The sequence below is a fragment of the Chlamydotis macqueenii genome, chromosome 11 (genome assembly GCF_036417535.1).
Source record: "Chlamydotis macqueenii isolate bChlMac1 chromosome 11, bChlMac1.mat, whole genome shotgun sequence".
NCBI lineage: Eukaryota > Metazoa > Chordata > Aves > Otidiformes > Otididae > Chlamydotis > Chlamydotis macqueenii.
The window spans coordinates 20,246,017-20,259,509 of record NC_141566.1 but is presented as its reverse complement, the minus strand read 5'-3'; the positions used below and the strand labels follow the sequence as shown (position 1 = coordinate 20,259,509).

The window sequence follows — 13,493 nt, the reverse complement described above, 5'->3', positions numbered from 1 at the left end:
CCCGGCCCCGGGATCGGCCCGCGGAAACTTTCCTGACTCGCGGCGCAGAGAAGAGTTTGTGGGGGCCGGGCAGCGGCGGGAACCGGGGAGAGGCGGGAACCGCGCGACCACCCCTCCCGCACCCACCCGCCACCAGCCTCGCCCCAGCCCGGCCGCCTCACGCCCCGCGACCCAGGTGCTGCGGCCGGCGCGGCGCTGCCCCGCCCCGCCCCGCCGCCCCGGCAGCCACTCGCCGAGGCCGCACTGGAGGCGGGCGGGGCGCATTGGCTGGAGGGCGCTGTCACTCTTCCCCCTCCACCACCCCCCGGCGGCGCTGGGGAGGGGTCTGGGCGCGCGGCTGGCGGCGGCCGCTGCGTGTGGGAGGGCGGGCGCGCGGCTCTGTTTTTAGTGGTACCGCAAAGAGCGCGGGGAGAGTGCGCGCGAGGCTGAGGCGAGCCGCGCCGCGCGGCGGGAGAGCCCGGCTGGCCATGGCTGTCTCCGCGCCGCCCGTCATCGCCGCAACTTCCAGCGGCGGCGCAGGGGGCTCGGCGGGTTTGTTCCGGGCGGACCCGCTGTACTCCAGCCCGGCGGAGTCTCCGCGCCTCACCAACAGCCTCGTCAATAGTTTCCTCTCCGCCGGCAGCGGCGGGGCCGGCGGGGGCGGCGGCAACGAGTGTAAGATGGTCGACCTGCACGGGGTGAAGGTGGCCTCGTTCCTCGTGGAGGGGCAGGAGCTGATCTGCCTGCCGCAGGTCTTTGATCTCTTCCTCAAGCACCTGGTGGGAGGGCTGCACACGGTCTACACCAAGCTGAAGCGGCTGGATATATCGCCCGTGGTGTGCACGGTGGAGCAGGTCCGCATCCTGCGGGGGCTGGGGGCCATCCAGCCCGGCGTCAACCGCTGCAAGCTCATCACCAGGAAGGACTTCGAAACTTTGTACAACGACTGCACCAACGCGAGGTGAGACACCAAACTTTCCTCTCCGTCCTCCTCCCGCCCCGCTCCGCTCGGCGAGCCGTCCCCAGGGGTTGGGGGGGCGGCGGGGCCGGTCCTCTCAGCGCTGCCCGCGGTGTGTGTGCGGGGGGAGCGGGGCTCTGCGTGGGGGAGCGGCGGGCCGGGCCTCGGCGCTGCCCGGGGAGCGGGGACCGAGGTGCGGGGTGAGCACGGCACGGATAAACCGCGCAGCGCTCCGCCGGCCCCGAGCTGGCCGGGACCGCCGGGCAGCGCGCCGCTCTTCAAACTTTTCCCCGAGCAGGGAAGGCAGATTGCTCCCGTATATACGCCTTAAAAACAAAACAAACCACCAAAAACAAACCAAAAAAACCCAACCCCACAAGTTTTCTTCGTTCTGTCTCTTCCGCTGAAACTTCCCGTTCCCCTCAGGACTCCTGGCTCCCGAGGGGCGAGCGCGGGCTGCGGCCGGTGCCCCGCGGCCGGGGGGGGGGCGGGCGGCGGGCGGGCGAACTGTTGCTCGGTGCCGTTGCGGAGCGGTTTTACCCCACGCGGTCGAGGGGTCCGGTGTGGCCCCGGCCCCGGCCCTCTCGTGTTTAAATCACTGCGCCCGGAGCGGGCCGTATTCGGGGGAGATCCCTGCTGGGTCCTTCCTGGTCTGTGACCTCAGAGCTGCTGCCTTTAGGCGTGATAATGTGTGATAAACACAAAAACCCCTTCTCGGGGCTTAATGGGAGTACGTGGTGCGGTGGGGTGGGATGTACGGCAGCGTGCTCGGGGGTGACAATCCCTGCGTTAGCAGTCCGTGAGACACCCCTGCAGAAACACTTGCGTTTCAGCGTGCTCCTGCCTTCTGTCTGGCAGGAAACTTTCTTCGCAGAGGTTGTTTCGGAGAGCTCTGAGAGCGGTATCTGACTTAGAGCGTGCGAATACGTGGTGACTTCGGTGTTGGTGTCACTGTTCCTGGGTGCGGAGCGTGCGGGGTGGGGTTTCGGTACGAGCTCCCTACGTGCGCGCTAATTTGGGGCCTGATCCTCTTCTCGCCGCTGCGAGCTGGAGCAGGAGCAGCCGGACGTCCATTCCTCAATAGCAGTGTTTGTTGCTTTCGAATTATTTGGTGTTAAAGGTGACATTTTAGAGATGCTTGCACTCGATTCCTACATGTCTTTATTTGAAGTATGTGCTTTTTCTCTTCCTCGTGTTCTGTTTCTCTAACACCTTCTCCTGCTGCCTGTTATTTCGGTGCCATGTACCTCTGTGCCATCACAACTACTGCCTTATTGAAATGACAGCGTTATAAGTAAGGTCTGAGACTAGTGTATTTGAATAAAATTAATGTAAGATTATTAAGGGACACATTTAACACGTAAATGCTTCTCTGAAATGTTTCTGAAGCTCTGCGAGTGTGAAAGTTGACTGCTAAAGAAATGAGTCTTTTTAATTTCTGTGGCCGTGCCAAAGTTTTTCCTTGGGGAAATACAGGATTCAATTTCATGATATAGTTTTTAGATGCAAACGGATGATTTCTGCTCTCTTACAACCAATGATTTAAGATTAAGAAATACTGAAGTGTTAAATGTTTAAAACTTGTATTTCATTACTTTTTTTTTCCTCTGAGAAAGACTTACTGCCGTGATAGAATAAGTAACGCAAGGAGCAGCTGAGAAGGGAGGTGAGGGGAGCTGTGAGTGAGGAGCCGAGTGATGCTCTAAGAGGGTCTGAAAGGAGCAGTCAGTGGAATGAAGACCTAGTCAAAGGCTGAAGACGCGGCAGGAGCTCTGTTGAGGGGGGATCGAATAGGGCAGAAACGTCTGAATGGAGTCGAAGCTCTCAACTCGGAAAGTGCACTCAACACGTGTGTAAGCACAAGCTCTCCCTGCCCAGTTGTGAAAACACTGTGCATTTTCACCTGTTCAGGAATAGCAGATCCCTTTACATTTCCTAAAATACTTCTAATTTACTGAAACACCGCTCAGCCTTTGTTTGTATCTCCTGAAAATGCTATTGGTTCAAACAACCTGCTGATACCAACGTATTTTGCATTCACAGTTTCAGGTGTAATGCACGATAAGTGTTATGAGCACATATGAAACTTTTCTCAAGTATTGTAACTTAACAGTGTCAATTGTATTCTATCATGCTAATTGAGTGCTTAATAAGTCATTTTATTTACAGCTTTTTTTTTTTTTTTGCTTGAACAGCCCATACTTAATGAGAGAGAATGTTGGATAAAAATAGCGAAATACAGGAGTCATCTAATTTTTGTTTGCTGTGAAGTGACCTGGGAGCCACTGCAGTGCGTGGTACCAAACAAATGCAATGCGGAAGAACTGTTACAGCTATACGTACAGTATTTAAGTTGTGTACTTGGGAACTTAGGTTTTGAAAAAATATGGCCTTTTAGAAGAAAACTCTTCAATATGTCTTGTTTCCCTGCATGACTGAAACATTACTTTCAACTCAGAATATTATGCGTTGCTTTTGAAATATATATATCTTTTTTAATTTTTAGGGATTGAGATACCTATTTGAATACTGTAGATATACTGCATTAAACTCAAGAGCTGCCAGAAAAAGCAGTAAGAAATGCTGGCTGTCATGGTTTTCAATCTTAGCCGACTTTTAAAAGTCGGCATCTCTTAAGTTAGTGTACACTTTTAATTATTTTTTTTAAAACTTGAATGCGAATGAACAATTAGATATCATTGGGAAAAAGAAAACTTCTACTTCTCCTGCTTACTCTCTTGTATTTTTTTTTTCAGTTAAGCTTGTCTACAGAGCTCATAAGAGCAAAGAAATATACATGTTAGTGCAAGTTTTTTTTTTTGTATGTTTATGTTCTGTGCCTGTAACACTGTTTATGTGTATCTGACATCTTTGACCTTTGTATTTTTTTGGACAGTGCATGTGTAATTTTCATCCATGTGTAAACAAAATACTCCTAACTTTGATTGTCGTTAGCCATTGTCGTGTAATCTGATTTGGAAGCAAGGTTTGTAAAATTAAACTAACTATTCATTTCATTACAGGTAGCATCTTCAAGTGAACAGTGAATACAATGTGTTTACAAAATTTAGTTACTAATTTGCGATACCTTTCAAGATTACTTGAATTACGGACACATGCTTAATTTTAGTTGTAAAGCATAACGTTCACTTGAAGTAGAAAACTATAATGAAGTTTTACTTAAAAATGAAATTTAAAACTGTAGTGAGAAAACTTTTATGATGGTAAACGTATCAGTCCTTAAAACTAGGATTATATGGGTATGATCACAACCTGTTCTACAGGGTTTCTCTATTTGATGCATGCTGTTGGCTGCTGAAAAAGCATAGTGTTGGTCTGGATTATTCAGAGAATAGTAAAAATACTGCCCAGAAAACAGCGTTTGAGGGCATGGCTTATTTTTTTGCTATTTAAAGTATCCAGTTAAGCTAATATTTTGTATTACTTTGCCTATTCACAAACAATAAAAGGCTTTAGAAATGAATTTAGGCAGTAAATGCAGACATCTTATTTTATGAGATAATAAGGGTCTAGTCATGTTGTCTATTAAAAGCTACCCTATAGTCAGCACTACTCTGTCTTTTATTAGGAGAATGATGTCAAGATAATAATTAAAGCAATCCAGTCATGTAGCACTGCACAGAGCTTCCTTGTATATTGATTTTTATATATAAACTTCTTTGACTAAGCAGATATTTAGTATGTGTTGAGACTTGGCCAAACTTGTGAATTTTGAAGGTGGCAGCATGCTAAAATAAAAACAGTGATCAATTTCTCAGCTTGCTTTTCTCCTTTGGAGAGGAGACTCGCTTAAATCATTCTCAAGAGAGATCACTAGCATAGTGGATTTTGCTAGAGATGCAGGAAGGAATTTTTCCACTTTCTGAGTAGATTAATTACAGTTCTGGAAAAATCCCACTTTCTTTTTGGACATCTTGAAAGTCTGTGCTTGTTGAAAACTACTAAAATACTTGAATATTTTCATCAGAAGCATATCTAATCTGGAGAAGCCTTGATTAAAATTCCCTTATTTTTTCAGAGCAATAGAGCTCCCCATTTGAAGTGTAACATGCTTTTCCTCCAAAATGGGGTATTTGTGTGTTTCCTGCTTGTGTATATGCATAATACATATGTAATTTTCTACGGAGACTTCTACAACTGAAAAATATTGTGTTTTTGTAGCAAAGACAAAAAAGCTAAACAATTAGGTATTAATGATATTCTTGTTGCATATTCAAAAGGTCTTTGCAAGCATTTCTTCTCCTTTTTTTCTTTTCACCATTTCAACCTGCAGAACTCTTCACTGTCACTTCAAATCACACAATTCTACGAAGATAAAACAACATTTAAACTCATTTGCTTTGGGAGGGAAATTGAGCATTTGCACCCAATAAGCCTGATTGTGGAACTGCATGCAAATTGTGTTTTGATTTATCTCTTTTGCACTTTTTTCCATTTGAATTGATCTTGCATTAATTTTGCCAAGCGGCTCTGTGAGGCTGCAGATGTTGCCCTGTGTTTAATAAATCAATGAGACAGATCTGAATGAATCACTTCAGATGGATTCTCTGCTCGGTTTGATGTCTAGATGTTATTCTTAGCTTGTTATCATGACAGATGCATTAATGTTCCCATACACTGCCAGCAATGTCAAAGAGATTGAAGCTTTTAAAGTGGCGGTATCCCCTTTTCCCCCTTCTGTTGGAATAACTAAATTGCCTTTAGGAATAGGTCAAAATATAAATTTAATCATGGCATTGTTGTGGGGAAGATGCTAAACTTCTGATTGTATTATAACACAAAGTCAGACAAATACATTTTTCATACAGAATGATTAATTATTCCAAAATAAGGAGATCAATATTAAAATCTAAAAAGAGGATAGCTTCTCAATAGAGTAACCACTTTCTCAACATTAATATTTCATTGTGATAGGAATGATACAAATAAATAATATAAGACTAGAACATGTTAAAAGTGTTGCTATAAATAGAATATCATTGTGTCCAAATTGATTAAAGGCTGAAGTAAAGCTTTTTTTTTTTTTTTTTTTTCCTTTCCTATTAATAATTTTATTTTTAAGTTAAATGTGTCTGGATTCAACATCTATTAGATTTAAAATAGGAAAACATGTTTATTATGTTTCTATTTTTACTTACCATTTAGTGCCAGATTTGTTAGAAAAGTTGTCGATGACTCTTAATTTCTGATCTCAATAGTCTGATGTCTATTTTCTTGGAGCAGAACCTGTGGAACGCAGATCATAAAAGAGGCTGGAATGTGTCTTTGTGGAAGAGTTTTAAATTCTGGAAAAGATTGCACAAATTGTAAAGTACTCTGCCATGAATAATGAAGATGTATTTCCCAAGTAGGCTATGCACAGTTTCTACTGGCTTTTTTTCTTTAGTATTTAGTAAACCACTTGTGGTCTTCCTTGTTTTTCTTTAGAAGATAAACTAGGACTTTGTGATTTGCTTCAAACATTTTGTTAAACCTGATCTCTTTCTCTATGATGCTTTATTTTAATGTTAAAAATTATTGCAGATGTTCCTTTTCCTAATATCTCCCTCAAACAGAACAACTTTGGCTCTTTGTCATTAAGGCTTCTGAGAATAAATTGGAGAAACTGGGTGTAACAGATCTAGATTTATGTTGGCATTCTTGGTATTCTTGCTCCAGTAGTTCCAATTTGATAAAGGAAACAATATATGTAATAGAAATTCACAGTTCATTCAAATGAGTTTAAGCTTTAGCATTGTTATATTTGCCTTTCATTCACCAATATATCAATGTGTGGCAATAGCATTAGACTTAGAAAGCCTCCAGAAGTGACCAGCTCTGCAGATGGGAAATAATTCTCACACTGGGGCTACGGTTGGACACGCAGCCTCCGTTTGTGTGTGTGTTTGTTTTAAAGGCAGGTGAAAATCAGCTTGGGTAGAACTGAGGAGCACAGTGAAAATCACTGAATTAGAAAATCATGTTTTGTTGTATGGCAGTGGCCTTAGAGTGAGAAGCTAGTATCTACCTACCTTGGTAATTTTGCAGAAAATATTTAAAATGAGCATTCTGAGATGTTTTAAAGAATTGTATCTTGTTTGTTTCTTTGCTTACAGGCTGGAGCTCAGATAGCGTAAGAGCTCTTTGTTGGTACCAGTGTTAAAAAGGTGTTGAAATGTGGGCCTAAAGTCCCTCTTTTGACTTGGCTGAGGTGAACCTCCCTTTCATGTCAGTCGAAGTTTGCCAGAAAAGGGCAAAGAACTTAGAAATATTTCTAGGATCTGAGCCCTTCTTGTCAAAACCTACTTGTTTAAAACGTACATTTGAAACATTTTAACACTTGCAGCATTTCAATCATTATTTACATAAACAATAGCTAATAGCAAAACCAAACATAATAAGGATACTTTAGAGTTACTGCCATCGGTGACGTGTTCCTCTGGTGTGAGCTAAGGCAAGATTTTTATATGGTACGATTAAACATGCGTTACCAAGCACAAGTACATCAGTTAGTGATGATTCTTAGTGATTTAGATTTATCCTGCTTGATATTAGAACTGTCCCTTGGGGCTACACGCTTTTGATCTCTGTTCCCTCTTGGCAAAGCGTGGTTATCCAAAGTGACTTGGCAGTAGGGTTCCCCCTCTCTCCCTGTTCTCGAAGAAACACCGATACCTATTAACTAATGTATTTTGATACCTGTTGCAGAAGGTTCCAATAGCCAAATCCTGTAAAACAGAAATTTGTTTGCTTTCCTTTCTTTTTTGGTAGCACAGCTCTGTTGTTGTTTTGTGTGCGCGTATAAAGTTTATTGTCCCTAGCAAGTGTGGGGAGATTGTATTTCCTTGTCAGTACACGTTGACCTGCTAAGCCCATTTTGCTCATTAAAATATATTGTGCCAGAGCCTTTCTTGACTCGGTTACAAATACCACTTCCCCAAAAAGTAAGAACCAAACCAGATGATTAGTGCTTGCTTTATTCCTGTACCATGGCTTAAAGTGTCATGTTTAGCAGTGTATGTTGTTGTGTATGTGTTAAGGTATAAAATGTTCGATTGCAATTGTGTCTGATCTTATCAAGTTTCTGGAAATTGATATCTGGTAGCAGCATTTAACCTACATCTAGTCTATCTGCTGTTTATGTGATGGGTTAAAAAGAAAAAGTAGTATTGATCTGTCGCTGGATTAAAGTTTGAAATCGGCAACAGCATGAGCACAAAAGGCTTTTTTTATGATTTCTCAGCTTGCCATTGATCTACCGGTTTTATTGCATTCATTATTTATTAAAAGAATTTGCAAGCTAAACATAATGTTAAGCTAGTTTGCACACAGGGACTGCACTTAGGAAATTGAATGGAAATTGCATTAGAGATGAACATCTGTGCTATTTTTCCACTCGTGTGTTTATGGGTTTGTATAAAAGGTGTATTGGATTAACAGTTATAACCATTATAGCTTGCAGCAATATGTTAGAAGCCTAAGCATTTAGTAGTTATTTAAGAGGGAGACTCTTTTTACTTATACTAGAAAGTATGGTAATGCCATCGCAAACAGTGCTTCTATTGGGTTATTCTTTATTAATGGGCTTCTTACTAGCCATGTGTAAAACTCGAGGTATCTAGCTGTGTTACGCATGCGTTCTACTATCTGTGCTACATAAAGCTCCAGTAATATTGTCGTTAATTGAAGGTTTCTAGTGGCAGCATTAGTTAAGGATTTGGCACATGGACAGCAAAGTATTGAAATGAAATGTATGTTATAATGTACAATAGGAATGTAAGTGTTGAAAAGATCCTTAAAATCCTTAAATTCCTTAGGATTTTTCCCAGCAATTCCAACTAGTTTTCTGTTCTTGAGCGAGGTAGCTTCTGTGATGTATCACATCAGTGAATCACGCGAAAATCTTAAATATTTTGAAATCTCTTTCCGGTTCAGTTACACTCAACATCAGCTGTAGCTATGTGTGACATACAAAGTGCAGGGTAGACCTAGAATTTTGAAGTTATGTTGTGTAATGAGTTTTGTGTGGGTTTTTTTTTTTTTTTTTTTTTTGATTGCTCTCCTAGGAAGTAGATTATTTTGCTTGAATACCGTATAGTTTTATAGGGAAAAACAAAGGAAAAACTACTTTGGAGGCTTTGAGTGAAAAGTATATTTTTAGAATCAAGATGTTATCTATTTTATTTGGTCTAAAAGTATATGCAGTCTAGTCTTTTTATGACTAGAATGTACTGAAATATGTCATGTTTTGCATCATCGGTGCACTTTCCTTTCAGTTACTCTATTCAAGACTCAACCTGATACATCTCACCAGCTTGTAAGACTGTGAAGGGTTTCCTGTGCTAAGAAGCAGAAATGTTCTTCGTGCCAGAAGGTGGTGCTTACTCTTTTGAATGCCACTTCTACATTATTTTTTTTTTTCTGTCTCTGGTAGGATGATCTCCTTCAAGTCCTAATAGTATTTTGAACAGAGGTCGCTCTGATTTTTAGTTGAGAGAATCTCAATACTATTTTTCTACATCGTTTTGCACTCACTGTTATTAGCCCTCCTCGTTGTTGTTCCCAGCAATAGGCTCCTGTGATCGCAGTTTTTATATTCTATGAGGCAACACATTTCAGCTACACTGTAAATGAAAGTGGAAGTTAGATTTAATGAGATTTATGTAATTAATATACGTATACACACACAGTGATATAATAATACACACACACATGTATACAATGCAATTTAATCTGAACTTCTGGATTATTCCAAAGCTTCTCTCCCAAACCATGGAAATTACCTTAGATTTTGGGGAAAATTTGCAGAGAGAGGCTTTGGAATAATCCAGAACTTTAGTTTAAATTGCATTTGTTATGGACATGAACTAAATTTCCTGAATGAGCTTACACGGGTCTATGAGCTATCTTGATGTCCTTACTAAAAGCCTTTTTTTTTTTTTTTTTTTTCCCCCCCCCCCCCTCTCCTTTTCTTTTTTTAATATTTCTCATAGCCGTGTAAGTAAGTAACATTCTCAGCCTGTAATATTATTTCTGTCCAGTCTGTGGCAGAGCTTGCAGCTTGGGATGCCCTCATGGTACTTTCAGTCCACAGAATGTTGAGTCATTTTTCTGTCCTGTTTTGAGGCCTGTGTGAACTGTGGAATTACAACAGAAGACTTTATTTTAAAAGCTAATCACAATTACTTGACACCATATATGTATGGAGTACCAAATCTAATGTGTTTTGCAGAATCCCAGAATTGTTGGGTTTGGCAGGGTCCTTTTGAGGTCATCTAGTCCAACTCCTCTGTTTAGACAGGCAGCTGGAGCTGGTTGTCCAGAACTGTGTCCAGTCAGATTTACAATATTTCCAGGGATGGAGACTCTAAGCCTCTCTGGGCAACCAGTTTACAGAATAGAAATAACTGTGCTGCGTAAGAAAGACTTTATTGGCATTCATTGAGATGCCCGGATTACGTGGGAGTTGTTGATGCTACGAGTAGATGTTACGGCTAGCCGCTGATGTGGTCGCTGCCCTCCCGACGATGCTCTGATGTTGTGTTTGTCCTTACTGGAGCAGAGCGTGAGTTGTAACTCCCTGTGCATCAGCCGTGTCCTGTTCAGATTCTGCTTTCCTGTCTCACAGATGACTTCCTGAAATCCTGTGTGTGTGCTGATGGGCCGACTTGTCTTATTCCTCAGCACTAGCTGAGAAGGAATATTTGTGTATTTGTAATTAAAAAAAAAAAAGATGGCTGTAAGACAGCTATTGGCACAGACATTGTGCCAGCAGGGGGATTTAGTTACCTGTACGTTACAGTAACTTCAGAATTGCTAATTAGGAAGATCAGGCTAGTTTAAAGAGAAAATATTTTGATTTTCATTTAGAACTTCTAATCAGTATTTTTAAAATACTATGCATTATGCCTTTTCTTGCACAGGTAACAGTTGTTTTTGCCTAGTACAAGTTTCATGTGTTAGCTAACAGACTGTTTTTATAACAGTTAATCAGAAGTTGTCCGGTGTCCGTGAAACGTTATCCCTGTTGTTTTTGCGAAGTTGATGAAGGCACCTGGCTTCACCACTGCAGGTCTCTGGAGCTGCCTCTTCTCGTCCTCATACTTTTAAACACTGGTGTGTGCTGAAGGAGGGCAATTTTCTAAAAAGATTCTGAGATAATACTGAAAAATAGAAGCAGGAAAAAATGTCAGATCTTTCCAATGAAACTTAAAATACATGTGAAACAAAAAAAAAACCCAAACAAAACCAAACCATCTCCAAAACGAACCAAAAACCAACAGCAAAAACCCCAAGCACAGCAGGGTAGTAAAACCCTGACAGTCGGAAAGGAGCAGAATATGAATACTGAAACAAGACGCCGAGTAAAGAACTCGGCGTTCTGTTTTCTCTGTTGTATGAGCCGTTATTGAAATACGGGTTTGCAGGTCTGTGGACTTCTTTTTTGTAGGCTTGCAAGGCTTTATTTGGTGTTTTTTGTACGGCACTTCACGTATTGACAGATGACTTCTGAAGATAGGTTGGGTTGAGCATCTCATCATTAAGAAATCATTCTCACCTGCTACAAGGTTGTTCAGACTGTTGTGCAGAGAACTAAGACGCGTAACAAAGTGATGTGTCAGCGCACTTTGTGCTCTCGTCGTACGACTCGCGAAACGTGCCGTACCTGTTGCTCCCCCGCCGCAGTCCACGCGTGTGTGGCACAGCTGGCGCCGCGCTCTGACTGCGGGCTGCGCCTGCGTGGAAGGGCTGGCGCACTGCGCTCGGCGTTCGCAGCCGCCGCGCGTCTTGTAGAAGGAGCCTTCAGAAAAGGTTTGGCCAGGATGGTGACTGCAACACGCTCTAAACCTTGCTCCCTCTCATAGTCAGAAGTGCTTAGGAAGGTTAAATGATCCTGCTATCACACACTAGAACTAGGATTTCCTCTCTCAGGTCAGAACCATAATCACTGTCACTTTTCTGCTCCATTTTTTTAATAAATTGCCTTGTTGCAAAACTTATTTTTGGTTTAAGCAAATCTGTTTCTTCCTGCTGGAACTCCAGAAAGTTTGTCTTGCAATTTCATGAGATATTTTCTCTTGCATGTTAAGCTACAGAGGTTTTTGATCATTCACTTGTCCTGCCTTTTTTAATATGCTTTCCTCAAAATGTTACTGCCCCCTGCAACCGGCAGTCCTCTAATAATCTGTTTGTTCCATCTTCTTAGTTGCTCGTCTTTAAAGGCTTTATGATTTTAGCTTTTATTCCTACTGACTGAAAAATGTAACTCTTTGTTATATGTAGGAGAATATGTGCTAATGTCATGGTGTGGAAACAAAACAAAATATTTGTGATAAATGTATTCTAGACATTTTTACCGAGTAATGCAGTGACTTGTAGAGTAGTTCGGAGGATGGCAGTAGGTTAAGTACATTGTAAGAGCTTGTGTTCTCTGAATGAAGGTTAGCTGAGCAAATGAGTTCTTACGCTGATATATTCTGATGTAGATGGGAAACTCTTTGTAGGAACTTCTTTTTGATCCATTCATGTGAAGTTCATGATAGTATAAGCTCTATATTTTTGTTGTCCTTTCCAAACTTAGCTATTAATAGGACGTTAAATGCCTGGCAGAGTTGAGTATCTCTGCTGCTAAGTCTGGCGTGTAATCAGCTAGGTCGGGGACTTACTCTACCAGCACTGCATTTGGTTAGATAGTGTGTTGTATTAGAGTCTGAAATATTTTGGGGTTTTAAATTACTGCATCTGTAAGTGTAGTTAGATAGGTCTTGTTGCATTGGTTTCTCCTAACCTACAGCAAGTTTCCCTGTTTCTGTGTAACTACTTTTCTAATGTTTGTCAACCGAACAGAAGTAGGAACCTTGCTTATGCCGATTGTCCTCTACCTGCATGTTGCCAAAGGTGCGTGATGGAGCCATCCTCGCAGTGCCTCTCAAATCCCTGAGGTGGGTGGATGGTTTCAGAAGGAGATGTGGTTATTTGTCCTGCCAGTGCTAGGTAGTAGTAGGTGCTCCATCCATCTGCTTTCTAGAGGGAAGAAAAGGAAAGAGGAAATAACATCACGTACCACATCTTATGTCCACCCGTTGCTGGCTCACAGTGAAGTTGTGTCTCACAAAGTGTAAACCCTTAATAGGAGTTGGTTATTGATTTATAGGAGGAGGAAAGGAGAAACAGGGAGAAGAAAGGAGGAACAAGGAGACCGAGTTGGCGGATGCAGTACTTTGTCTGGGATTCCTGGGTGCTGGAAGGCCTGGACTGCAGATAGTGTGCTTGGACAACCCTTTTTTAACCTCTTAAACATCTGTTTTGAGGGAACTTGTTTGTTCTTTTGAAGAGTTGTTTGCTGATAATTTTTCTAATTTCTGATTAAAAGTTCTTTTTTTAGCATCTCATGCATACAGAGTAGTTTATCTGATGATGTCTCATTGTTTCCAAATTGATCCCCTTTGTCTAGTGCTATGAGAATTTGAGTGATAGCAAACAAATCTACAGACAATAAGTAGGCAAATAACTTCTTTTTTTTTTTTTTTTTTTTTTTTTTTAATCGAAGAGCTTA

General features: G+C 41.9%; 1 protein-coding gene across 2 annotated transcripts in view; it reads left to right on the top strand.

Annotated features, from left to right (window-relative positions):
- The first annotated feature begins 401 nt into the window (after positions 1–401).
- The window catches only part of DACH2 (dachshund family transcription factor 2), a 269,269-nt gene continuing 256,177 nt past the window's right edge, over positions 402–13,493 (top strand). Inside the window, exon 1 of one of the 2 annotated variants that reach the window (XM_086756246.1) lies at positions 402–940. In XM_086756246.1, the coding sequence (XP_086612372.1) occupies positions 468–940 (473 nt within the window). In that variant the 5' untranslated portion in view covers positions 402–467. The remainder of the gene's footprint in view (positions 941–13,493) is intronic. The other variant, XM_086756247.1, reaches the window with a different exon arrangement.